The sequence below is a fragment of the Eurytemora carolleeae genome, unplaced genomic scaffold (genome assembly GCF_000591075.1).
Source record: "Eurytemora carolleeae unplaced genomic scaffold, Eaff_2.0 scaffold763, whole genome shotgun sequence".
Lineage (NCBI taxonomy): Eukaryota > Metazoa > Arthropoda > Copepoda > Calanoida > Temoridae > Eurytemora > Eurytemora carolleeae.
Genome location: NW_019396649.1, coordinates 81,233 through 107,400, shown reverse-complemented (window position 1 = coordinate 107,400; position 26,168 = coordinate 81,233). Strand labels below are relative to the sequence as shown.

At 32.4% G+C, this 26,168-nt stretch overlaps 1 protein-coding gene across 4 annotated transcripts; it reads right to left on the bottom strand.

The window, feature by feature from the left end:
* Positions 1 to 1,917: 1,917 nt before the first annotated feature.
* Positions 1,918 to 25,893, bottom strand: LOC111706884 (uncharacterized). 4 transcript variants are annotated; one of them, XM_023479825.1, is made up of 34 exons: positions 25,864 to 25,893; positions 25,668 to 25,724; positions 24,626 to 24,682; positions 23,166 to 23,234; positions 21,687 to 21,784; positions 19,744 to 19,808; positions 18,389 to 18,451; positions 17,779 to 17,838; positions 17,672 to 17,712; positions 17,095 to 17,164; positions 16,527 to 16,621; positions 15,313 to 15,378; positions 15,170 to 15,190; positions 14,803 to 14,898; positions 14,155 to 14,287; positions 13,401 to 13,532; positions 13,050 to 13,137; positions 12,295 to 12,412; positions 11,798 to 11,864; positions 11,402 to 11,512; positions 11,225 to 11,328; positions 11,031 to 11,172; positions 10,171 to 10,300; positions 8,883 to 8,963; positions 8,758 to 8,815; positions 8,109 to 8,185; positions 7,056 to 7,185; positions 6,413 to 6,564; positions 6,163 to 6,349; positions 5,767 to 5,832; positions 5,078 to 5,155; positions 4,892 to 4,957; positions 3,813 to 3,919; positions 1,918 to 2,229 (listed from the first exon to the last, which is right to left on the bottom strand). In XM_023479825.1, the coding sequence occupies exons 1-34, from the start codon at positions 25,876 to 25,878 to the stop codon at positions 1,953 to 1,955; spliced, it is 3,177 nt and encodes a 1,058-aa protein (XP_023335593.1). In that variant the 5' UTR covers positions 25,879 to 25,893; the 3' UTR covers positions 1,918 to 1,952. The 4 variants fall into 4 exon arrangements, with proteins under 4 accessions (XP_023335593.1, XP_023335596.1, XP_023335597.1 ...); XM_023479828.1 differs by having other exon boundaries at positions 7,083 to 7,185; XM_023479830.1 differs by lacking the exons at positions 1,918 to 2,229; positions 3,813 to 3,919 and adding an exon at positions 3,931 to 4,103.
* Between the last annotated feature and the right edge of the window lie 275 nt (positions 25,894 to 26,168).

Genomic DNA, 26,168 nt, shown 5'->3' with positions numbered 1-26,168 from the left:
GATTTTTAAAATTCCATGGGTAACGCCTGGCACTTCAGCTCCTCCAGCTTGTTTGTAATGAAAAGAAAGATAAGAAAACGACTGTGCAATGAATAAAGTAAATTAAATCTAAATTTTAAAAAAGTGGTCTTTTCTCAAGCCTTTGTGGCTTGGTATTTAAAAATAACTGTTTTACTTCGCCCCGATTAGGATGAATGATGCATTCTAAATAGATTTTTCATTCGGACTTCTGTCATACGCGCGTACACAATTTTCTTAATGCACTGAATGTTAACTGCAGCAAACTATTTTTTTATGGTCAATTATCTCTTAACAGTTTAAGATTTGAAAAGTGTGAAAGCTCTGAGTTCTGGGGGGGGGGGGGCAGGTATACGCCCTTGATAAATACGAATTGCATATACGTATTTTTTGGTTTCCCGGTTATTAGGGTTATACAAAAAAGTCATGATGTGCCAATGAAAACTAACTAGTAACTACTTTTCATTGGAAAACAGATCGGGGGCGCTCAGGGTGGGGCAATAGGAATATTGCCCCCCCCCCCTCAATCTGTATACTCTATCGTGATCAAATTTTAACAATCGAGAAAAAGTACTAAAACATTTTCTTTGGCTTTTCGCGAATCATTTCTAATAGAAGTTCTAACTATTTCCTATTTTTTCAACATTTAAGTAATTTAGTTAAACTTTATTTATCCCTCACAAAACAACCTATCTTATATATACAATCCATATGGGCCGGGGCGTATACAGGATTCTGTCTGGGGGAGTAATTAATATTTTTATCTTTCTACTTTCTGCCCCCGACTCAGCAGTCAGTCCCCATAGGGGCCCTAGAAACCATAAATTTCGCTGATCCAGGGGGTACCCCCTACCCCCCCTAAGAACGCCTGTGTCCTTGACCTCAGATCTTCCCAGTCTCATGATCTCTTCTATCCCTTTTTTTAGCGTATAAATTAAATGCTGAATACATCATTATTTGAACATATTAACATGCATGATGCATAATTTATAAATGACAAAAATGAAGTTTCTCTTAAGGACTCTTTTTTGGACTTCTATACAGCTTTATTTATGATTTGGATTCAATACTTTTCGCCCGGTTGATGATAAAGAATCCTGACTACAAAGTACGGAAAAAAATTCCCCGGAGGCCCGGAAAAGCTTAATAGACTGGTTTATATAAGAAAAAAATGGACTTTGAAAAACACATTGCTTAAAGCTGGTACAATTGCTGCCAGAATATAATCTTCAAAATCTTTCCTCAAAGTAAAATAAAGCTTTATCATTACTCTAAAACTAAAAAACTAAGATATTACGCAAAAATAAAGTTAAAAGAACAACATATTGTTTTGATTCTAGAGCAGAAACCATCCATTCGACCAAAGTATCACAGATGACTATACTGGCATGCAGAGTGAATGCCAGTGTCTACAGAAAGACCAAAAGGACTGTTTGATTAATCAACGCGCGGTTGTGGATCTCTTCGATCTTTTTGACACAAACAGACTTCCATTACTGAAATTTTTATTCTGGAAATCAATAGATAATCATTATACATGATTTTTAATTTTTCAGACATAATATATTGATTTCAATGATCAAATGTCGTCTCGAAAAGTTTTATCCTATATTACGTAAATTCCAGTATTTGCGAACATAATTAAATAGCCATGAATATGCGGGAACAGTTTTAAAGAGTTCCATATAATCATTTAATTAAAAAACTAGATATCAGAAAGTGAAGAATACGACATGAATTCTTTCGATGTATTAAGGGTTTTACTGTATATAGTTCCAAAAAGATTTCAAAGATGTTCCATAATATTCAATGTTTAATAAAATCAGCTACCAGGATGTCAAGATCATTATTCAACAGGAATACATAACCGAAATTTCCATTACTATTTGATTATTCATATTTTCAACAATCCAAAAGTTTATTATAGTGTAGAATTATAAACTGTAAGTAGGAGCTGAATCCATTGACAAAGTTTCTTCATCCCAGTTCTCCTCTTCCTCGGAGTCATTCTTGTCATCTTTAAACATTTTCATCTCATTCTCATCTAAACTATTGATACTGCTTAGCTCCTCATGTTCTTCCTTTCTATTCTCATTTTCAGAATCAGTTTCATCCTCGTCGAGCTCAGATTCCTCTGAAGTCTTGATGTCAGTGGCAGTCAATGGTTTAGGCTTTGTGTTTAGATTAAGAGATCCATTCGGGTACATGAACCTGTATCATTTTAAAGCATAAGTCAACTAGTTTGATACTTATTTTTTAAAAGATACAAAAATCAAATTATTAAAATCTGGCAGTGCAATTAATGTACTAAAATTGTACTAAGCACTAAAAAATTTAAACAGATCAGACTTCACAAAAATCTTTGAAAGGAACTAATCCCTATATCTTTGCAACCTGATGGCGTAAACCTTTTATATTTCAAACTTAGACTATTTGAAATATCAAAGGTCTTCGACCTCGGGTTGCAAAGATATTGTATTATAAAATCAAAGTATTCTTAAAGGATTAGGCTTCAATGAAGTTCTGGAATTTTTCAAATATTAGGTCAATTTTTATTTTTGATTGATGTTTATGAAATATATTAGAAGTATACAGCTGTAGCTCTTTTTCAGCTTGATAAATATTACTGAATTAAATCTGCGCAGTTTTCATTAACCCTATCCCCGCTGGGGTACTTGAAAACCAGGATACGCTGGGGGGGGGTCAATTTGCCCCCCCCCCCCTCTAAATCCCATGTTTTATGTCCAAATATGACAAATGATACATCATTACAAAGCTCTTGTGCTCTACTTTTAGAATCTGCAAAAAAAATTTGCAAATTTGCGAAAATTGAATTTTTTATCGCAAAATCCAGTTTTATAGTAAAAATGTTTGCAAAAAAAAATTTGTCCAAAAAATGACAAATTATACATTTTTGAAAAGCCCTTGACCATGCCATTTCAAATATGCAAAAATTTTTGCAAAATTTTAAATAACCTGATTTTTAATCAAGAAAAACTAAAAATGTGCAAATTTCCTTTGACAGGTTGTTTGCAAAAAATTTGCAATTTTTTTTCTCGCAAAACTTGTGCAATCTGTTTCCTTATGTCATAGGCTTTCCAAAAAGCTAAATTTTATCAAAATCTGACAAGTGAAAGTGGGTCAAAACAAAGATTTAGTTTGCTACAGGCAAAAGCAGTCATTCAGGCAGTGTGCCTGAGGACTCAGGCAGTTAGTATTAAAGCCCGGTTTTAGGCCTAAAGGGAGGGCTTTGGGTATGTAAGAAAAGTCAGAAAATTTCAACAGCCTCAGACCAATGCTTTTTGAGTTATGCAAAAAAAACTACAGGGGGGGGTCAAATTGACCCCCCCCCCAGCGGGAATAGGGCAGTTTTCATTAAATATCTTCCTATGTTGAAAACATATATTATAAAATTGTATGCTCTAAACTTTGTTTTTACTTCATAAATAATATAAAAAGTGTCGAATTTTATGTGAAGTAAAAAGAAATGTTTATGGTAAACAATTGGTTTTATACAAAGTCTTTCATTTTCGTAACTACAGGGTCCTTAACATGAAAATACAGTGACAACTTCATAGTATTATTGCTGGTAAAACATTAATGTAACAACAACAAAGACGCTTTGTCTCGGCATTTCCAAAGGTGGTCTTATAACTTTATTGTTACTTTGTTTTGAAAAGAGTTGAACCGTACACTAAACAGCCTTTTTTATTAGCTCTTACAGTCCATGTTAATAGGGACACCCTGTAGATGAAAAATATGTTTAATGTTTAAAAACAGATAAAAATGATTACCTGTTATAAGCAATATTAACATCCATACAGAACCAGCTTGGGTTGTTTAGCTCTTCAGCCTTCCATAGATCTACCACATAGTTCCTACATCCTGGTCTTAGAGATACCTGATACATACATAGTTCCTGGTCTTAGAAATACCTTTTATATACATAGTTCCTACACCCTGGTCTTAGAGATACCTGATATATACATAGTTTCTGGTCTTAGAAATACCTTTTATATACATAGTTCTTACACCCTGGTCTTACAGATACCTGATATATACATAGTTCCTGGTCTTAGAGATACCTGATATATAATTGTTCCTGGTCTTAGAAATACCTGATATATACACAGTTCCTACACCCTGGTCTTAGAGATACCTGATATGTACATAGTTTCTGCCGTCTTAGCGATACCTGATATATACGTACATAGTACCTGGTCCTAGAGATACCTGATATATACATAGTTTCTGCAGTCCTAGAGATACCTGATATATAAATAGTTTCTGCACCCTGGTCTAAGAGATACCTGATACACACATAGTGCCTGGTATTAGAGATGCCTGATATATACACATTACTCAGTAACTGGTCCTAGAGATACCTGATATTACATAGTTCCTGAACTTAGAGATACCTTTCATATACATAGTTCCTACACCCTGGTCTTAGAGATACCTGATATATACATAGTTCCTGGTATTAGAGATACCTTTTATATACATAGTTCCTACACCCTGGTCTTAGAGATACCTGATATATACATGTTTCTGGTCTTAGAGATACCTTTTATATACATAGTTCCTACACCCTGGTCATAGTGTTACCTGATTTATACACATTACTCAGTACCTGGTCCTATAGATACAGGATTTATACATAGTACCTGCACCCTGGTCTTGGAGATACCTAATATACACACATTACTCAGTACCTGGTCCTAGAGATACCTGATTTATACATATTTTAAACTGTAAATTCTGTAGAATAATTCTAAGTTTCAAATATCAAAGGTTTAGAAAATCAAGATGAAAAAGTTTATGGATTAGAAAATAAGATTTTCTTGTGCAATGCAAAGACTAAATTTCATACCTCTATACATTGGTGGCGTTCAATACTGTTATTCCCACTGCTTGAAAATGTAAAGCAACCTCTATACTGTAAACAATAAGAAATATTAATACGACCCTGCCCCCTCCCAAAACCCCCCCCACACCCTCAACGATACAAAAATACCTCTATACCCTCCCCAAAAATCTTTAAAATTAAAGTCTTTACCTTAAGATCTATTCCCAGTAGATCTGACAGGGGTAGAAGAAATGCTGTAAGTGTACAGGCCACTGTTTGACAATTGCCCTTGAAAATCAAAAATCAAACATGTCGACATAATTTTACTTGACCTTAATTAATAATTTAGATAGAACAACCAGGATATCTTCATAATTTCTGCTCAGGCCAAGATAAAAGAGTACCCATATGCATCGGAAACAGGATAAAAGAGTACCTATATGAATCGGGAACATAATAAAAGAGTACCTATATGAATCGGAAACATGATAAAAGATTACCTATATGAATCGGAAATATGATAAAAGAGTACCTATATGAATCGGAAACATGATAAAAGAGTACCTATATGAATCGGAAACATGATAAAAGAGTACCTATATGAATCGGGAACATAATAAAAGAGTACCTATATGAATCGGAAACATGATAAAAGATTACCTATATGAATCGGAAACATGATAAAAGAGTACCTATACGAATCGGAAACATGATAAAAGAGTACCTATATGAATCGGAAACAAGCAGAGACGCTTAAATATGTGAAAAAAAGATAAGTTGACGATTAAGGTCTCTTCTTTGTTTACTTCAAAAATGGAATTTAAAAACGATTTTTTATCAAAAATCGTCTTCATGGTATTGGTATAATTGCCGACCAATGTATCCTAATTTTCTTAAACCTGTCCATTAACCGCTAGCTTTCCCACGCAATCAGTTCTTGAGATACGAGATCTATCAAATCCACCCTAAACAGATTAGATATTAATTAAATTACTAAATATAAATATGTAAATGTCGAACTAATGAAATTATTTTATTCCAACAAGAAAAACGTGACATTAAGAAACTCCTTTATACCAAACATTTTTTCCGTTATTTAAAAATTTTCAAATTCTAAGAATGGTAAAAATAAATTACATGACTTAAAAAGTGGAGTCTGAGAACAAAAGCTGAAAACACTCAAATCAAATAATCGAAGAAAAATTTTACAGTTCAATAATGAAATTTTGAAATGACTTCAAAGATAGGTTTCTCTCTTATATTTTGCAATACGAATTTTTAATTGTAAAACTTACCAAAAATGTAGAAATGTTCAAACATTTTCGTATCTTCGCTAAAATTTCTTTTTGAACAACTTCTACGTCACTGCTGTTAAAGTCCAACTTTTCAATGAGCGGGGAAATCTCAAAACAGATTTCAAGCATCTTTGCTTTTACAATCTTACTCTTGTAGTCGCATATTAAACCATCCTCTAGGAGCAGTCTAAAGAATGGTTTATTATTGATTCTGGTTTTCAAACTTTTCTTATTCATAAAGAATATGTACCTGTTGTCTGGATGAAAGGAAAAGACATGCGGTTGATTTAGTTCTACAACTTGCTCAGTTTCTATTCTGAAAGCTTTATCTGCAATTAGGTCTTCATATGGATCTAGACTTATAGTCATCTCACTTTCTGAAGCTCTGATCACAGTTGCAATCTGAACAGTTTACAGGTCCAGTCATGATTGATGTCAATATTACATAAAAAGGTTTTTTGAATTTTAAAGAGAGGTTGTTGATAGAAAACCCCATGATTTTATCGATCAGAAAGTTTTATTATCGAATTCTTTTAATTAGTACAAGGCTTTCAGAACGCTTCGTGCCCTTTTTTAACAATTTTATTTTTTAACTTTCGATTTTCCTTGTATTTTCCTTGTACTCCAATGAACACAATTTTTCACGGATTTTTCTGGTTTGATTGTTGCATTTTCCAAAATTGAAAATGTATACATTTTTTAAACCAAAATTTTGCATTTTCAACCGGCCATAACCCTTTCATGGGTCTTGTGAGTTGAGCTGTTTTGACTTTCATTGGATTCAAACAAACAGACAAAAAAATATATACATAGATTAGATCATTAACCATAGTATATGAAATTACCAAAAAAGGTATTATTCATTTTCAAATAAGATTTACAATGAGACCTTCCTGACCAATGTATAATACGTAAACCACCTTTGTGATTCCTGTATCTTTTCCTCCTTGAGTGGGTTCATTATCAAAATCTAGGTCAGATTCATCTTGTAATTTGACCAGAACCTCCCGACCAGGGAAATATCTAGAAATACAAGATTTAGCCAGAACCTCCCGACCAGGGAAATATCTATAAATACAAGATTTAACCAGAATCTCCAGACCAGGGAAATATCTAGAAATACAAGATTTAACCAGAATCTCCAGACCAGGGAAATATCTAGAAATACAAGATTTAACCAGAACCTCCCGACCAGGGATATATCTAGAAATACAAGATTTAACCAGAACCTCCCGACCAGGGATATATCTAGAAATACAAGATTTAACCAGAACCTCCCGACCAGAGAAATGTCTAGAAATACAAGATTTAACCTGCAGAACCTCCAGACCAGGGAAATATCTAGAAATAAAAGATTTAACCAGAACCTCCCGACCAAGGAAATATCAGAAATACAAGATTGAAACAGAACCTCCCGACCAGGGAAATATCTAGAAATACAATTTTTAACCAGAACCTTCTGACCAAGGAAATATCTATAAAATACAAGATTAACCACCACAAGAGAAATAAATTGTGTGAAATTCCTAATTTTAAATATAAAAATTTCAACCTGATGTCTAAACCAATGATATCTCAAACATTGACAAAATTATTTACAGAATGGTATCCTTTAAAATACAATAAAGCGGTCGGCGTTTATATCAATACAATGAAGTGGACTTTTCTATTTAAGTTTTGATTACTAACAAGCTTTTTTCTAATTACAAGTTTACAAGTGAACAAAGAGAAGCTGTTAATTGGCATCTTTTCTTTGTTTCCGTTTATCCATGCTGTTTGAATAGCTTGGTAATAATCAAAAGTCGTCTTTATTGTATTGAGAATTGACATATACGACGACAACTGTAGGTTTTCAACTTCAGGTGGCAAAGATAAGAGAATTTGAATATTAGAGAACATTGATACTAATCTATAGTAATCAAGTTTTAAATCAATTATATTTAAACCTTGGACTTGTTTTCATAGATTCCAAATTTTTTGGCATAGAACTCCAGATACCAATATCATACAGGTAGGTTTCTTCCTAAAATGAAAATTAATTTAATGTGTTTTAAGAGTTTCAAGATTCAAGAATTGAACTATTGGTCCCAAACAAACTATGGATTTTATAGAACAAGGAATGTGGCAGTTGTGTAATTTTTTAAGGGGGTCTAGTAAGCTAAGGGGGGGGGGGNGGGGGGGGGGGGAGAGGCCAACCCTATTCGATCCTAAACTCTTAAAGAGTCATGGCCCTAACTTTTATTATACTGAAAACACCACAAAATGTTTTACTTGCCTTATATATTTCAGAGAATTCATAATCTAGCCTGCCCCAACAAAATAAAATTTAAAGGGTAAACAATTGTAGCCCCCCCCCCCCATATTGAATTTTATAAAATCGCCCGCTATATATTTAGAAAATCCAAGTTTAGAGGATGTAAGCAGGGACTCCAGGGACAAAAGAAATGGATGTTATTCTGTAAAAATTCATTCTTTTTAAGTGTTTCGCCGGCGCGGCAATCGCCGCATCAGATTAATAGAAAAATTCTACACCGCAAAAAATGCTTTCCCCCCCCCCCCCCTCCCCAATACCCTAGTTACGCCTCTAAAATATACTTTATCCAGTAATTGTGGTGACAGCTCTGGAAGGCAGTTAAACACACTGTTTACACTCCTGTAAGGAAAAGTTCAAATAAGATAAAATGTTTGAAGAAATCCTGATAAAGAATTTAATGTTAAACCTGTGAAGTTTATCGGACGGATTTTCTGATGCTCGATACAATGCTCTGATACCATGCCTAAAAGCCATGCTTTCAAACAGCCTAAAAACAAACACATGATAATATGATGATATCTATAACAAATATTGAAATCTTCTTCTATATAATAACAAGTGAAAATTAATTTTGCTAATGCTAAAAAATAAGGGGAGCATTTGTCCCCCCCCCCTCCAGCTTTTTACGCAAAGCTCTCTTATTTTTGTAACAATCTCCTTGATGTAGAAACAATCCCCTTGATGTAGTAACAATCCCCTTGATGTAGTAACAATACCCTTTGATGTAGTAACAATCCCCTTGATGTAGTAACAATCCCCCTGATGTAGTAACAATCCCTTTGATGTAGTAACAATCCCCTTGATGTAGTAACAGTCCCCTTGATTTTTAAGAATGTGTATCTCATAAGATTTTTTTACCAAAACATTTGAAAATATTTAAGCTACAAGTCTGGATACATGAAAACACGTGAGCATAGTAAAGGAATTGAGTCTTTGCCCCAAACTCTGAATTTATAATCCCTATATCTTTGGAACCCAATGTCGTAAATCTTTGATATTTCAAACTTATATTATTTGATCTAACAGAATTCATAGTTTGAAATATCTAAGGTCTACGACATTGGAATCCAAATATATAGGGTTTAGAAAAGCAGAGTTTGTGGCAAAGACTCAATTCCTTTAGGGGCGTACGAGGGGGACACCCATAGAAAAATTTACTTTAAAATCTCACTTTTGCCCTTAACTAAAAAATTTTCATTAAAAAATTTTTAATCAATACTGCTTCATTATTTATAATACAATATGTATCGTTCCTATGAAAATATAGATATTTTTAAAGAAACGTTTCCATCACTATTTTTCACCCCTTGAAGCTTACACCACAGTATTAAGAAGGAGTGTCTGATTAGTTCAATTAAGAAAATTACATAAATAATTTATTAACACTTGTAATATGGAAGCGTGTATATGATCAAATAGTTTACATAGTTTAAAAAGGTATCAATATTTTTTTCAAAAAAGGTGCTTTTAAGGGGGGGGGGCAAAATGTTGCCCAGGGAGGGCAGCACATTGTGCCCCCCCCCCCCCATTTAAATTTGATTTGAAAAATGGGCCTAAGAACAATGATTATGTATTGTAACTCCATATTTCGAATCAAATGCATATTTCTAGGGGGGGGGGGGATGGCAAGCGATGTCCCCAGGCTATACTTATCTCCATACCCTCCAGCCTTTTCAGAGTTAAGTAAAGTACACCTGACAGCATTGACCTCCGGGTTAGGAACATTTAAGATGGCTTTAATCTCCTCACTAGTTAAACTGTTAGAGAAGTTTATATTACAAACTTCAACCACCTTGTCACCATTCGTAGACTCAGTCTCTCGTTCTTAAATTCAATAATTAATATTATCAACTTAGATTAAGAATTTAAAAGGATAATAAACCGCACAAATAATATTGAATAAAAGTAAAAAAAAAAAACTTAAAAAATCACTTCTTTACAAGAAACTGTTAATATCATCTGGGATCAGATTTATAATTAATAGTGAGAAGTAGCTGAACCGCGCAGATATAGATCAACTACTTCTCTTGTGTCATGTTCATATCTTGCTATTCATTTAATCTTGTCTCTGTGCATGTTTATTTATAACAATACTTCTAATTTCTTAACATTTTCTAGCTAAGCATTGCCAACCTGCTGCGTCAAATTTTTAGATATAAACACTTGCGGTACTTGCCCAAGGTTATAATGCAAGGAAAGTTAATTGCAGTTGCGTATTTTCTGCGTACATATTGAAACCAGTTCTCTCTGGGCGGAATTTGTAAACAAGAATAGATGCATCAGTGTTCGTTTAGTATCCGAGGAGGTTAAAAGCATTAAATTTTGATAATTTACGTAATAGTTTTCTATGACCAGAATATTTCATTGATTTCTTATGTGAAAGATGGATCCCATGTCAGGCTTCGACAACCGTCTTGTGTTTACATTACCACCCAGTGACAGTATACTGCAGTACAAAAGATGCCTACACCTCTGAAATAACTTTCCTTGCATAATAACCTTGCACTTGCCTATCTATAGTTTCTTATATCATCAGAATTGTTATTATTCTAACCTATTGGTTTGAACAGGGGATTGTAGTCAATACAAGTTCCAGTTAAAAATTCTATAATTGGTCTCATTACTCTATCTCCAATTTTTTCATAACAGTTTACATTCGCATCCTTTCTCCTGTCCCCAAAATGGATCATCTCTGCCTGAACAAAAGATTGAAAGTTTAAAAAAAAAATATAAAAAATCTGAAATTACCTGAAAATCTGGAATTTTGTTTGCAATATGCTTAAAGGCCTTCCATGAATGGTTTTGATCCTCTTTGACCCAAAGAATAAATACTTCACATTGTAGAAACCGCACTTAAAATATAAATAACTTTATTGAAAACTAAATCAGGAGATTTTGAATTCTTTAATACAATTAAAGTATCACCTCTAATATCTGGGATTTCCCTAAAGTTAGGAAGAAAAAGAACAAGTTTTCGAACCAGTTTAGGGAAAAGAACTGCAAAGGATATTCCTATTCCACCGCCCCAGTCGTAACCTATAAAGTCATACAAGTAGCACTTTGTTCCTCTCACATAGAACTATTTTTTTTAGAACTTTCCCGATGTCATTAAATTTCTTAAATCTGTGGTAGTGGTAGTTTTGTATTTTTTGAATATAGCATATTTTTTGATTTCCTCAAAATCTAATTTTCTTTGCAACCTGGTGGTGTAAATCTTTGATAACTATTTTGACTGGCATAATTCATAGTTTGAAATATAAAAGATTTACGATATTAGGTTGCAAGAAAATTTAGAATTTGAGGCGTGTAATCAATTCTTACCAATGATATCTAGATATTTTACCCCGTAATGCTTGATTACAGCACTAAGGACTTCAACTGGACCACCCTGAAAACAATCATGAAAATATTATTGATATTTTTTATAAAAATGATTTTGTTGAATAAAGCATTACAGAATAAGAAATTATTACAGCATAATCTTTTAAACGATTATAGAAAGATTGTTTACATATTTGTAAATGGTTTAATTGGTTTTGATTAATCTTACAACTCAAAAAAAAACTAGATAACAGTTTTTGCTTCTTATGTTTATAATTAGTTGTAGTGTGGTTTCAAATTAAAACTTTAATCATATTATCTTCTCTTCTCATAGACATTCTTCAAGACTTATAGTAATACTGGAACTCTTAGTAATACTGGAACTCTTAGTAATACTGGAACTCTTAGTAATACTGGAACTCTTCTTAAACATTTATGGCAAACTTAGACTAATTTTCAATTAGGTGAACATTTCCTTAAAATGGCGAGTATGACACCTTATCTGTGGCTCGTTCACTCCTGCTGGGAAACCGTTTGCCAGGCGAGCCTCCGTAGCCGGGCTGGTCAACCCCTATTATCCTAAACTCATTGAACGCAAGACCGGCCAGAAAGTGCCTAAAAATCAACATTATACAGGATGTCACAATACACATTAAGTGACGGCTTTCAAATCGTTATTGTTTCACGTGACGTAGTTTCGTGAATACATTTTTAGAACTTTACTGCATATCAGTTGAAGCACTGACTAAAAGTCTCAGGATTTTAAAAATGTGGTCTCCCATTTTAAAAATGTGGTCTCCCATTTTTCATCTTCAAAATTGACGGAGAGTTAGATAAAGCTATTAAGTCTTTGCCACAAACTCAAATTTTCTAATCCCTATATCTTTGCAAACTGAAGGTGTAAACATTTGATATTTCAAACTAAGATTATTTAATCTTCCGGAAGTTTATTGTTTAAAATATTTAAAGTGTACAACATTGAGTTGCAAAGATGTAGGGATTAGAAAAACAGAGTTTGAAGCAAGATTCAATTCCTCGGTCTAAATTGACAATTGACTAAATAACGACATAAATTGTCAATTATCGAGAACAAGGAAGAACAGTTTTTAAGATATAAAATAAGACGTTGAATTCTTTCTTTTTTTGACTCTTTTGTCAGAAATCAAAGATTACTTTCAAGTTATTTTTGTGACACTGCATTGAATCTAAAGATACAAGCATGGATGTGAATAGAAAATATTCTGATTGTGACCTGAATTCTTGAAATGATGAAGGACAACTATGCAAGAGTAAAATAGTAAATCCATCTGGATTCCCGCTGTGATGGCACATAATTTCACCTAGATTTACAATATTAAATATGTAATTCATTTTATCACTAAAAGGATCATTCAGAAAGTAATTGAGTCTTTGTCACAAACTCAAACTTTGTAATCCTGTATTTTTTAAACCTGATGACATGAGTCATTGAAATTTCAGACTTAGATTATATAATCTAGCAGAATTCATTGTTTGAAATATCCAAGGTCTACGACGTTGGGTTGCAAAGATATACATAGATATAAGAAAAACAGAGTTAGTGGTTAAGATTCAATTCCTTTACCTAGTGGAGTCCTAATCCTCTCTGAAGTAATGGTGACTTCAAATCCATGCCAAGGGAAGGCAGTTACCGTCGGCCTAAGCTTATTAGTGTTCCCTTTAACAGTAGCTAAACTATTCTGCACTATTACATGTTCTGAAAAAAAGCAAAGAAACCCTGTTACACCTGTTTTCTTTTGTATAATTATTGCATAAATTAACGCCTGTGGAAATTTCTGTTTGAGCTGAACTCTAGAGTGGACACTTTTAATTTAGCGATCATAATGCTTTAAGGGACTGCAAGCGTAATTTCAAGTGACCCTCCATGCTCTATGCAAAGATGACAATGCCCGATTTACAGCGGTGACCCGGATAAGCAATGTCTGATCTAGTATAAATTAGATATCAATGTTTTTGTTTATTAAAACAGTTTTTTTCATTTCCGGTTTCCCTGCGAAAGTGACTCGAGCATTTCTTGTTTATAAGAAGCAATGTAGAAACTCTCAGACATAAACACTTTTTGTCTCAGAAAAATGACGGTATCTTCGACATTTTTTATCAGATCAAAGTCTCAAAAGTACCGTCGCGAATCGGGCATTGCCATCTTTGCATGGAGGGTCACCTAAAAATACGCTTACAGTCCCTTTAATCTACCAATAATCTTAGAAATATTCAGAAGGAACAAACTTAATCTGTAAAACTACAAAAAACGCGGATTAATGTTTTCTGAAGTGAATTGAATCACACAAAAGTTACGAGCTCCCGGATAATTAGTTTACCTATCTTTTTACAACTATGTGCAAACTTCAGGGTTGATTTAGTTTCCATATTGAACTGCTGACTAGGAGACACCATGGCTAGGACAGTAGTGAAAGAGTTTCCTCCCAGGCTCTCACTGAGTACCCAGGTCAGCTAGAATTTGAAGAAAAAACCTCGGTCAAAACTTTTGTCAGCGCAGACTTTTACTAATATCTATAGAGCAAGACAACTTATTTTAAACCTTTTAAAAAGTAAGATTTAGAACATACTTATTCATCAACATTTTTTAAAATGAGATTTCGAATATACCAGAAAAAACAGGTATGCATTACTAAATAAAACTAAAAAGGTTCCTAGCAATTCTAAAATCTTAATATATTAAGGCTGCAAACATCTTCAAATTATAACTTTTTTTTCGCAAAAGAAAATTCCTGATATGAGAGCCTAGCATACTGACGGAATTGAGTCTTTGCCCCAAATTCAGATTTTCTAATTTTTATATCTTTTCAATTCAACATCGTAAACCTTAGATATTTCAAACAATGAATTCTGTTGGATCAAATCATCTAAGTTTAAAATATCTAATGTTTACACCTTCAGAATGCAAAGATAGGGTGTAGAAAGTTTGAATTTGCGACAAAGACTCAATTCCTTTGTAATTGATTCACCTTAGAGTTTCTGTAAGGTATATAATCAGCTCTTTGAGATAGTGCTTCAACAACAGATACAAGAGCAAACAAAGAGCTGTTAATTGCTCTTGTTTCCTAAATCATTATCAATATATGATTTGGCTGGTATGTTGGTTGAGGAAGTTTGTCTGTTATGTTTGTTTGTATCAAATAAACCTTCTGTGGTATCTCATATGACCATAGATAAGGTTTGATTAGTTTAAAATGAAAATTTAGCTACGAAAAAATGTCAATTAAAAGTTTTGGAATTACACCTCTAAGAAAATCTGAAAAATACGCGAAGTTATTAGTTTCATAATGTTTAAAATGCGCGGCTTATAATAGTATTAAAACTAAACTATTTTACCTGAAGCCTTTCACCTTCAGCCTGTAAAAAAACTGGTTAGTTTAGGCAACAAAATTGGTGTATTTTTATATTAATCACATCTTTTTACAATAATAAAAAAGGTTTAAAAATCAGTTTATTTTTACGCTTGACTTCTCTGTAACCTGAGAATCTTTCAGTCTTTCTGAACCTGCCAAGTCAACTAGGTTCAATTTTGCACAAGTTCCATCCTAAAAAACATACACTATAATAGCTCTGTATCTATAATAATATTTAAAAAAATATTTTAATATTTTTAATTGTTGTATGTAAATTACACTGAGCTATAAATAATCTTTATCTAGAAGTATGGGATAACAAATCACAAACTTATATTACATTATTTGTTGCAAACTTTCAATCCCTTAACTTAGACCTAACACCTTTTTAAGATTTCTTATAATCCGATTTTTTGTTTATTCTCCAGAATTTTTCAATAATTCAAATAACAAAGGAATTGAAGGGATCCTCTATTTAAAGAGGGCCATGCCATATTCGCCACACGTGACACATCCCTCGAAACCTTAATCTGATCAAGAATGAGAAAGATATTCTAGCTTGCACAGGGGTTCACTGTTCAAGCAAAAATCGATGAAAATGTTGCCAATTATTTCTTAAAAACCAAAGCTAACAACGAGTACATGATAGTGCATGCATAAAGGGCTACAGAAAAGCATAAATGAGTTAGAGCTGTAAAATCTAAGCCCAAGGCGTTGCGACATTTCAAAAACGACCCTGTCTTAAAGATTGATTGGACTGTTTATTAGCAGGCTGAAACTATGCGGGTTAATTTCTTTATTGTTTCTGAAGCAAGAAATGCGCAAGTCACTCGTGTAGAGAAACCACAAATAATAACTATCAAGTTTTCAAAGACAAAAAAAAAACATTGTGTATCTAATTCATACTTAGTCAGACAAAGCTTTTCAGGGTAATGTTTTATCAAGGAGAGTCAATATAGATTAATATATACAGTCCCTTCTATATATATACTTTGTCTGCTTGGGTGTCTGTCTGTCTGTCCGTTAGAATCCAATAAACGTCAAAACGGCCAAACTGATCGGGCCCAAATTTTGCGTGGGACCTCACGTGACCCCAGGTAAGTATTATGAATGATCAAAGCTTCAAAAATTAGCCTCTAACAAGATTTAATTTCCATTAAATTTTGAAAATCCACGAAATTTGTTTATAAAATTCGCAAACCTATTATTTTGTTTGTTTCACAATTTATACACAGAGAAAATTAAAATAAAAGATCGCCCAAAAAGTCTTGTTAATATGAAAAGGTGACATTATTTCTTCTAATTAGGATTTTCAATTTTTGAACGGTAATAGACATTACCCTAGCTTTGACTGTAAGTGTTAGAATCATGTGACTTCTGCTGCTGACGTCATTCAGCATAGTTCCAGACACTGCTCTACGACTCTCAGCTTTACCTGCAAACAAACAGTATATATATTCTGATTTGTTTCAAATAACTACATTAACAAAATCAACGCGTTGGAGCTTTGTAAACCTGAAACGGAGATTTTTCAAAAGTATTCAGAACGAGAAGGTCAGAAGAATACCCGAGGCCTGACTTCAAAGACGACATGGTCTCATAAGTAGGTGAAACAATGTTAAATTGTATAAAATGCTCAGCAATTAAATGTTTACTTCAAAACTTTAGTTGGATTCATAAGAGATTTTTAAGATTTATAAAAGATTTATTGAATATTTATTAAAGATTTATAAAAGATTTATTAAAGATTTATAAAAGATTTCTTAATAACTATTTATAACACTATTATTTTGGTTCGCAATGTTATAAAGCTTTTGGACAGAAACTTTCTCTTTATCGAGAAGTTTTTAGATTATATTTTCTCCCGATAGTTATATAAAGATTTCTTAAAAATTTCTTAAAGATTACCAAGAAACTTTAAAGATTCCTTAACAGATGAAATCCGTTTCTGAGTTAGTCCAACAATATCGACTCCGTTCTATGAAAAATAAATGCTTAAGTAAAAACAGGATTTGTGTTAACCTACAAAATACAATACTTTGTTTTCATGGTTTATGTTTTAAGTTAAAAATATTTAAATGTAGTGAATATGTAAAATGTAAAAATTAATGTTAGGTAATTTCCCAAAGGCATTTTCACAAGGCCGACTTCCCAAGTAACAATTTCCCAAGTGGAAATTTTCCAATTTTCCAATTTCCCAAGGTGCAGCTTCTGAAAGGTTAGGTTAGGCCTTTGAGGCGCCGCGGGCTGCAATGAGGGGTCGAACGCTGCGGCTAAGATGGGCTGTGACTAGACCAGGCTAGAGGCTGAGTGCTGCGCAGACTTGGGAAGTTGCCGCTTGGGAAATTGCCCAATTGGAAAGTTTCCACTTGGGAAAATACCCTTGGGAAGTTGCCGTTTGGGAAAAAGCCTTAGGGATAGTACCTAACATCATTATTTCTCTATTATTATTTGTGCAATATATAAAAATAAAAAATAAACTTACTTGCGTCTGCCTTAAGTTAAGCCCCTCTGCGAAAGTGGTTCCTGAATTAAAAAAAATTTGATTAAAAATTATATTAAATTAATTTCTTCTAAAAAATAAATGGTTACCAAGTAAATCGTAAACTTGTTCTTTGTAGATCTGAAGTACGGCCATAGAGATGGAATAATCTAAATATTAATAAGTACAGTCATAGAGATGGAATAATCTAAATATAAATAAGTACAGCCACAGAGATGAATAATCAAAATATGAATAAGTACAGCCATAGAGATAAATAATCTAAATATAAATAAGTGCAGCCATAGAGATGGAATAATCTAAAAATAAATAAATACAGCCATAGAGATGAATAATCAAAATATAAATAAGTACAGCCATAGAGATAAATAATCTAAATATAAATAAGTACAGCCATAGAGATGAATAATCAAAATATGAATAAGTACAGCCATAGAGATAAATAATCTAATTATAAATAAGTGCAGCCATAGAGATAAATAATCTAAATATAAATAAGTGCAGCCATAGAGATGGAATAATCTGAATTTATTCGTTTTCGACCCAAAAGCGCTGATGCAACTAAATATTTTGGTAAATTTCTTGTTAAGAGAAAGTGAATATTGTCATTTGAGCATTTCTGAAAGAAGAAAGTGAGTCAGAAAATGCTAGATTAATACAAAACATTCAAACGTAAGATATTAAAAACATTGCTCTAACCTTCCTCATTCAGTAAATGTCTAATTGCTCTCACAGCTAATCCTTCCTTCTCGTTCTCTCCACCTTTATATTTAAATTAAAGGGTACACCAATTTCAAAGGACTCTCTATTTGAAGAATGATATGTTTAATTCACAATGGTACCCTGTAAACTTATGTCTGATCGAAAACAAAGGAGATATGTAAAAACGACAACGTTTATTAATCAGTATAGCATAATTCTTTTAATGAAGGATCGTTTAAAATGTAATTACGTCGACAGTCCCATTTATGAACAGTGGTCGGCGTTCATACCAATGTGTCGTATCGTTTGCACTAATGATTGATCGGACTAACGTACATTCGCACTAATGTTCATTCGGACTAACGTACATTCGCACTAACGTTCATTCGGACTAACGTTTTATTTGAGGGTTAGGTTAGGTTAAGACTATTTCTTGGTCGAGCGCTGCGGCTAGGACAGGCTAGGGGGCCGGGCGCTGAGGCCACAAGTGTTACTGGTCAGCTGACTTTAGTGCAAAAGTAAGTTAGTTCAATCGGACATTAGTGCAAACGATATAGCATCCATACCAATACAATAAACACGCCTTTGTGTCGAAATAAGTTGTGATTTATAACAATCTTTTTCAAATTACAAGTTTATTAGTAAACACAAGAGAAGCTGTTATTGACAGCTTCACTTGTGTTTCCATGTTTATGTGTTTGAAATCTTGGTAGATATAATTAAGATCGAATTTTGTCTTAATTGTATTGTTATATACGACGACGACTGTGGAAAACAAACAAAAAATAACTTCAGGGAGAGAGAAAATGCATTGCTGTTTTCTGTGCAAATCTTGTCAAATAAAAAAATGACAAAATTTAAATACAAATATCGTTTTATAATGATTTTAAATTCACAATATTTACCGTTTTAAGAAACCCTGAATTTTTTAATTTGAAATACCAACTACCAAAAAACATTTTGAAATTTCCAACAATTCTTTCGTAACTTCGTAGTTTGATGATTTTACGTTAGAGTTGGGGTTTCTTGTATACAGTGTTCAAACAAATATATCTAGAAACAAAAAACATTTTGAAATTTCCAACAATTCTTTCGTAACCTCGTAGTTTGATGATATTACGATAGAGTTGGGGTTTCTTGTATACAGTGTTCAAACAAATATATCTAGAAACAAATTGAGTTTTTGCCACAAGCTCAAACTTTCTAATCCCTATATCTTTGCAACCTAATGATGTAAACCTTTAGTATTTTAATTTTAGATTTTTTATATCAAAGGTCTACGACATCGGGTTGCAAAGATATCGGAATAAATTGTGTAGAAAACTTATTTTCTTATTTTCTTATTTTCTTACCAAGAATAGTAAATGTTTTTCCTGATCCAGTTTGTCCGTAGGCTAGTATTGTAGTGTTGTATCCTCTAAACAATAAATATTAATAAATACAGAAGAAATATTAATATCTTAATTTCTTTTTATTAGAATCTTCAATTTTTGAACGGTAATAGACAATATTCCATAATTTAAAACAAGAAAAATATCCAAGAAAAAAAATAAGTTTGATCAATCTCTAATCTTCAAATCCTAATATCTTTGTAACCTGAGCTAGAAGCTCTTGTGTTGTGAATATTGAGATCAAGGCTTGATATCGATCTTTTGTTAACATGCAGATTAATTTAATCGTTATTCGATACCCCGCATGATAATCGTACCCAGTCAGGGGTGGAAGGGAGTACGTGTGAGTACGTGGATTTAACGGTTTTGTCAATATTTTTGAAAGCTTTGACTTTCGATAACAATTTGCCCCGTTAATAATAATTTTTTAGTCTCTTTTCTTAAAGGGACCGTTCACTTATTTGGGTAATTTCAGGGTAAACTGAACTGCCTATTCGCTCTAGATTGGTAATAGTCTTACTTTTCAAATACAACTGTGGCCGGAGAAAAAGCCGATTTTTCGTTTAGAATTTGAGCGGAAAGGGACGGTCCCTCTCTATAGACACTATTTGATGTTTTATTTTCAGTAACAGCAGCCCAATAACATTTATTATATTTTAATGTCATTATGTGTTCGTTATTATGAACTAAAATATGAAAACTTTTGATATTTGAGTTAGCAAGAAATTTACGTTTTTCGTGTTAAAACATGTAAAATATGTATACAAAGACGACGTCTCTACGACAATCAATTAATCATTACTCCTATTTTGGTTCGTAGATTTTGTAGATTTTGTTCGCGTATGTGCACAACTTTTCATTTGTCATGCCGCGTTCAATTCAGCTTTTTACACAGGCAATACACAATTTTGAATGCGATAAAATAGTGTTATTTTAGAAATAGAAGGTAAAAAACAACAAAAATTTAAAAATAATGACATTAACAATTAACGATCAGATACTACAGTTTAATTTTATATTCGAAATTTATTTTGATTCACAACATACTGAAAAAAACATCAATTAGTGTCTATAGAGAGGGACCGTCCCTTTGCGCTCGAATTCTGAACGAAAAATCGGCTTTTTCTCCGGCCACAGTTGTCTTTGAAAAGTAAGACTATTACCAATCAAGAGCGAATAGGCTGTTTAGTTTACCCTGAAATTACCCAAATAAGTGAACGGTCCCTTTAAACACTTTTTTTGCCTGTATATACGTTTTGAATGAAAAAGTATACAATAAACAAATCCGTAAGTTTAAAGATTGTTGAAATAAAAACCAAAACACGTTTGATTACAAATAAAAGAAACCGACTGCTTCTCACTCTTGTCAGTCCGGTGTGGTGTGAGAGATTTTTTAAGTGTGTTCATATTGGATATCGAGATCAAGCGATCGGGGTTACGAGTATCCAACAGCCCTGACGCCGTGACCTTGGATAGTTCAATCTATGAATTCTGATAGATCAAATAATCAAAGTCTGAAATATCAGTAGTTCCCACTATATCCGGTTGAGAAGATATAGGGATAAGAAAATGAGAGTTTGTGTAAGGTGTTACTGTTAAGACGCTTCGTCTGATTACTTGACTGATAAAGATGTCCATTAAAGACTTTATTCAAGTAATTTAATAATAGCCTTTTCCTGGATTAAAAAAAAAACCTATTTCAAATGGTTTTGTAATTCTACCATTAAACGGAAAAGAGTCTTTGCCCCAAACTCTGATTTTGTAAAAATCTATTTCTTTGCAACCCACTGTCTAAGTTCATAAATATTTCAAACTATGCATTATGTTAGACCGAATACACCAGCTAGTTGCAAAGATATAGAGATTAGAAAACTTGAGATTGCGACAAAGATTAAAGTGTTAACCTGATTACGTTATCAACTGATGTGTTGGATAAGGTTGAGTATATTTCCTCCTGGGTTGATGAGGGTGAGAAAACATGATCAAATGTATATCTGGACACCTAGATACAGTGGAACCCATAAAAATGTGGAATATGAAAACGAGTTTTAGACTAAAGCTTTGGTTTTGAATAGTTTAATGAACATAAACACATCAATTGTGCAGTATATACAGACCCTTTTTACTTATTTCGATGATTTTCAAGCTGCTAAACTAATGCCAGAGCTATTTCTTTTAAAACAACATCAAAAATACATAATATTGATTAAATGTCATTTTCCCTCTTTGATTATTTTGAAAATTATCAAAAGTATATGCTGAGACCTATAGATGTAAGCTGAGCTGGGAACTTTAGAATGGTGGATATCAGGATTAATGCTTAATCCTCTCTTTTTGCTAATCTCGAGACTAACATAATCTCGAGATTATGTTAGTCTCGAGATTAAATATTAATGCTTAATCCTCTCTTTTTGCTAATCTCGAGACAAACATAATCTCGAGATTAAATATTTAGATTAACAAGTTTGATTCTAGGAATGCCAAATTTACTCGTTATCTTCACTCAATTTCCCACTTTGCTTAATTAATTAATTGGTTAAAAAAGAATCTTAAACGTATTATTCTTAATTCTTAATTTGTTAGCAATTGCGGATTTCTATCATAGAATAGAATTTAATTTCAAGGCTGTCATTGATCAATACAATTTACAATCTATATTCCTGCACTCTCATTGGAGAAAACAATGTACGGATATCCAAAGAGAGAGAAAAAAAGTGGATTAAGGACTAAAATTTAAAGTTTCCACAGTGGATATTCGGATTAAGTAGTCGGGATTAAAGGTATCCCATTCTAAAGTTCCCAGCTCTGATCATATATTTAACTACACTTAACTATATACAGAGAAATATGATCAAATGTATATCTTGAAACCTATAGATATAGGTTAATCATTATTCAACTATATTCATAGATACAGAGAAATATGATCTAATGTATATCTTGAAACCTAAAGATATAGATTAATCATTATTCAACTATAATCATAGATACAGAGAAATATGATTAAATGTATATCTTGAAACCTAAAGATATAGATTAATCATTATTCAACTATATTCATGGATACAGAGAAATATGTTTAAATGTATATCTTGAAACCTATAGATATGGATTAATCATTATTCAACTATATTCATAGATACAGAGAAATATGAACAAATGTATATCTTGAAACCTAAAGATATAGATTAATCATTATTCAACTATATTCATAAATACATAGAAATATGATTAAATGTATACCTTGAAACCTAAAGATATAGATTAATCATTTATTCAACTATATTCATAGATACAGAGAAATATGATCAAATGTATATCTTGAAACCTAAAGATATAGATTCAACGTTATTCATAGATACAGAGAAATATGGGTAACGTACCTTGTTAGGAATTGATCCATGCTGATGTAAGATTGGATCAGCCGATGGAGAAACAAAGATGGTTTGCCCCTGATTTTATAAAAAAAGATTTCAATAATTAAAAAAAAAATAAAGTTTATTTTAACCAAAATAAATATTCAAACTTTGTGGTAAAAATGAAAACTTTTATTTTGAAAAACTTTTTGCCATACAATTTAAAATATGCAAAAAAAATGGGCTCAACAAAAGGTATCAAATAAAGTCTTGGTCATAGATATTGTTTTTTCATTACTATATCTTTGCAACCCAATATCGTAGAACTTAGATGTTTCAAAATATGAATCGCGTCATGTTAGATAAAGGAATTGAGTCTTTGGAACAAAATCAAATATTTAAACCTCAATATCTTTAGAACCCAATGTTGTAAACCTTTGATATTTCAAACTCAGATTATTTGATTTAACAGAATTCATAGTTTGAAATATCTAAGGTCTGCAACATTTGGTTCCAAAGATATAGTGATTAAAAAATCAGAGTTTGTGACGAAGACTCAATTCCTTTGTCTAACTTTGAAATATAAAAGGATTACAATAATTCAAAGTATTATTTCCTTCTAAAACCCCTTCTAAAATTCATAAACAGTCCTTTTTCCAAATGAGCTGAAGCATATTCTGATCAGACAAAGGAATTGAGTTTTTGCCACAGACTCAAATCTTCTGATCCCAATATCTTTGCAATCTGATGATGCAAACCTTTGATATTTCAAACTCAGATTATTTTATCCATAAGTATTAATAGTTTGAAATATCTAAGGTCTACGACATTGGGTTACAAAGATATAGAGATTAGAAAATCAGAGTTTGTGGCAAAAACTCAATTCCTTTATAGATTTAAACAAGATAAATATGCATTGAAAGGGATTAAGAAAGAAGACTTTGAATCCTTTTTTCCATTCCATTCCATTCCATAATCAATATAATAAAGCTCTTAGCAAATATATATATATTTTTATATTTCAGTTTTTAACTTCACATTTTTATTAAAAAAAGAATTATACTAAACATAATGTTTCACGTCTATCATGACGATCCTCAGTAGCTACAATTCTTTGAACAACTACAATTCCAAGATTTTTTCATCACATATTGCGTATTTTCTAAAAAATTATTACAAACATTTCGTTGCAATAATTTTCCCTTTTAAAAAAAAAAATACAGCACTCAACTGCAATATACAAATTATTAGATACCTATAAAAACATGATCACATTATATATATATATTTTTTAGCTATAGCTGCCCAAACGGGCTGGACCGAACTGGCTGATTTTTTTAGGGAAATCATGCAGGGGGTAGAAACAAATTAGATTTTCTTTTCAAAATTCAAACTTTTCGTTTCAAAATTTGGATTTTTTCTAAAGTCTTAAAATTCCACTGGCTGCTCCGGGCACTTAATCTAGTAAGTTCTATAAGTTGTCTAACCTTTTCAGTTGAAGGTCCAACTTCCACGCAACTGTGATATATCCCGTTGGGTAAAATCTAAAATATCAATTTTAAAGTTTGACCATGAAAAGAGTATAAAATGTTGTTTAGAAAGGCTGGAGTAATTTTTTCAAGTCCCCATTCACCACTGAAGTGATTGAATGCCCGATTAGTAATAATATCCTTAAACCTTTGTTTGGATGAATAAGATATGCTTATTTATTAGATAACAGTTTGTTGGTTCTCTATAAACACAAAATTCTAAATTCTCAACACACTTTGCGAGAACGAAAACTACTATATCTTCCTTATAGTTATTCAGATAGAGGCTCTTGTGAATCGAACACTCTTTTAAAATGAAGAGTCTCTTGAAATTTCATCTACAGTCCCTTTATTGTTAACTTAATACAAATAGTCAACAGTATTCACTTACTTACCCTCAAAGTAATATTAAACACTTTCCTCACTAGGGACTAGAGGTCTTACTTACCCTTACAATAAGATTTATCACTTACCTTACTTGAGACAGGTCTTACTTATCCTCAGAGTGATATTAAACACTGACCTCACTTCAGACTGGAAATCTTACTTAACCTCACAGTAATATTCAACACTTACCTCATTTTGGACCTGAGGTCTTACTTACCCTCACAGTTAAATTTAACACTTACCTCACTTGGGACTGGAGGTCTTATTTAACATCACAGTAATATTCAACACTTACCTTACTAGGGACTAGAGGTCTTACTTACCCTCACAGTTATATTTAACACTTACCTCACTTGGGACTGGAGGTCTTATTTAACATCACAGTAATATTCAACACTTACCTTACTAGGGACTAGAGGTCTTACTTACCCTCACAGTAATATTTAACACTTACCTCACTAGGGACTAGAGGTCTTATTTAACTTCACAGTTATATTCAACACTTACCTCACTAGGGACTAGAGGTCTAATTTAACTTCACATTAATATTTAACACTTACCCCACTAGGTACTGGAGTTCTTACTTACCCTCACAGTAATATTCAACACTTACCTCACTTGGGACTGGAGGTCTTACTCGGACAGCAACCTTCACCTTGCTCAAGATTTCCTAAGAATTTATAAAATCTTCAGTTTCTTAAAAAGTGAATGTTTGGACTACATTTTTTAGAATGCAATTTATCACTTTCAATGAAGAAAATTCAAAAAATTAAAAATCTAAATTTAAAATATTGAAACATTATTTAAACCTTTGATTCTTCCATGCTTTGTTGTATTGTATCTTCAATATCCATAAATAAACTGACTTCTTTATTGAAGAAAGGAAATATGTTTCAGAATTTATCTGTAGATCAACAGTGTGTCTCAATAAAAAAGATCAACACGTGTTTGAGTTTATTCTGATACACCCAGGACACCATAGTTAGACCATTAAAAAAATCAAGTAATTCTTTCCATAATTTTTATAAAGGGTGCACCAAAGGCCATTTTGTAATTAATTATATACAGGAAATCAGAGACAATACAAATTTTGCTCTTGATACCCATGTTTATT

What these genes read in the sequence shown, in the direction of transcription:
- LOC111706884 (XM_023479825.1), bottom strand. An exon ending in GAGGATTAGGACTCCACTAG is followed by an intron (nt 13,138 to 13,400) that starts GTAAAGGAATTG and finishes TTGTAAATCTAG; the next exon opens with GTGAAATTATGTGCCATCAC. An exon ending in TCTATGAAAACAAGTCCAAG is followed by an intron (nt 7,186 to 8,108) that starts GTTTAAATATAA and finishes TTGTATTTCTAG; the next exon opens with ATATTTCCCTGGTCGGGAGG.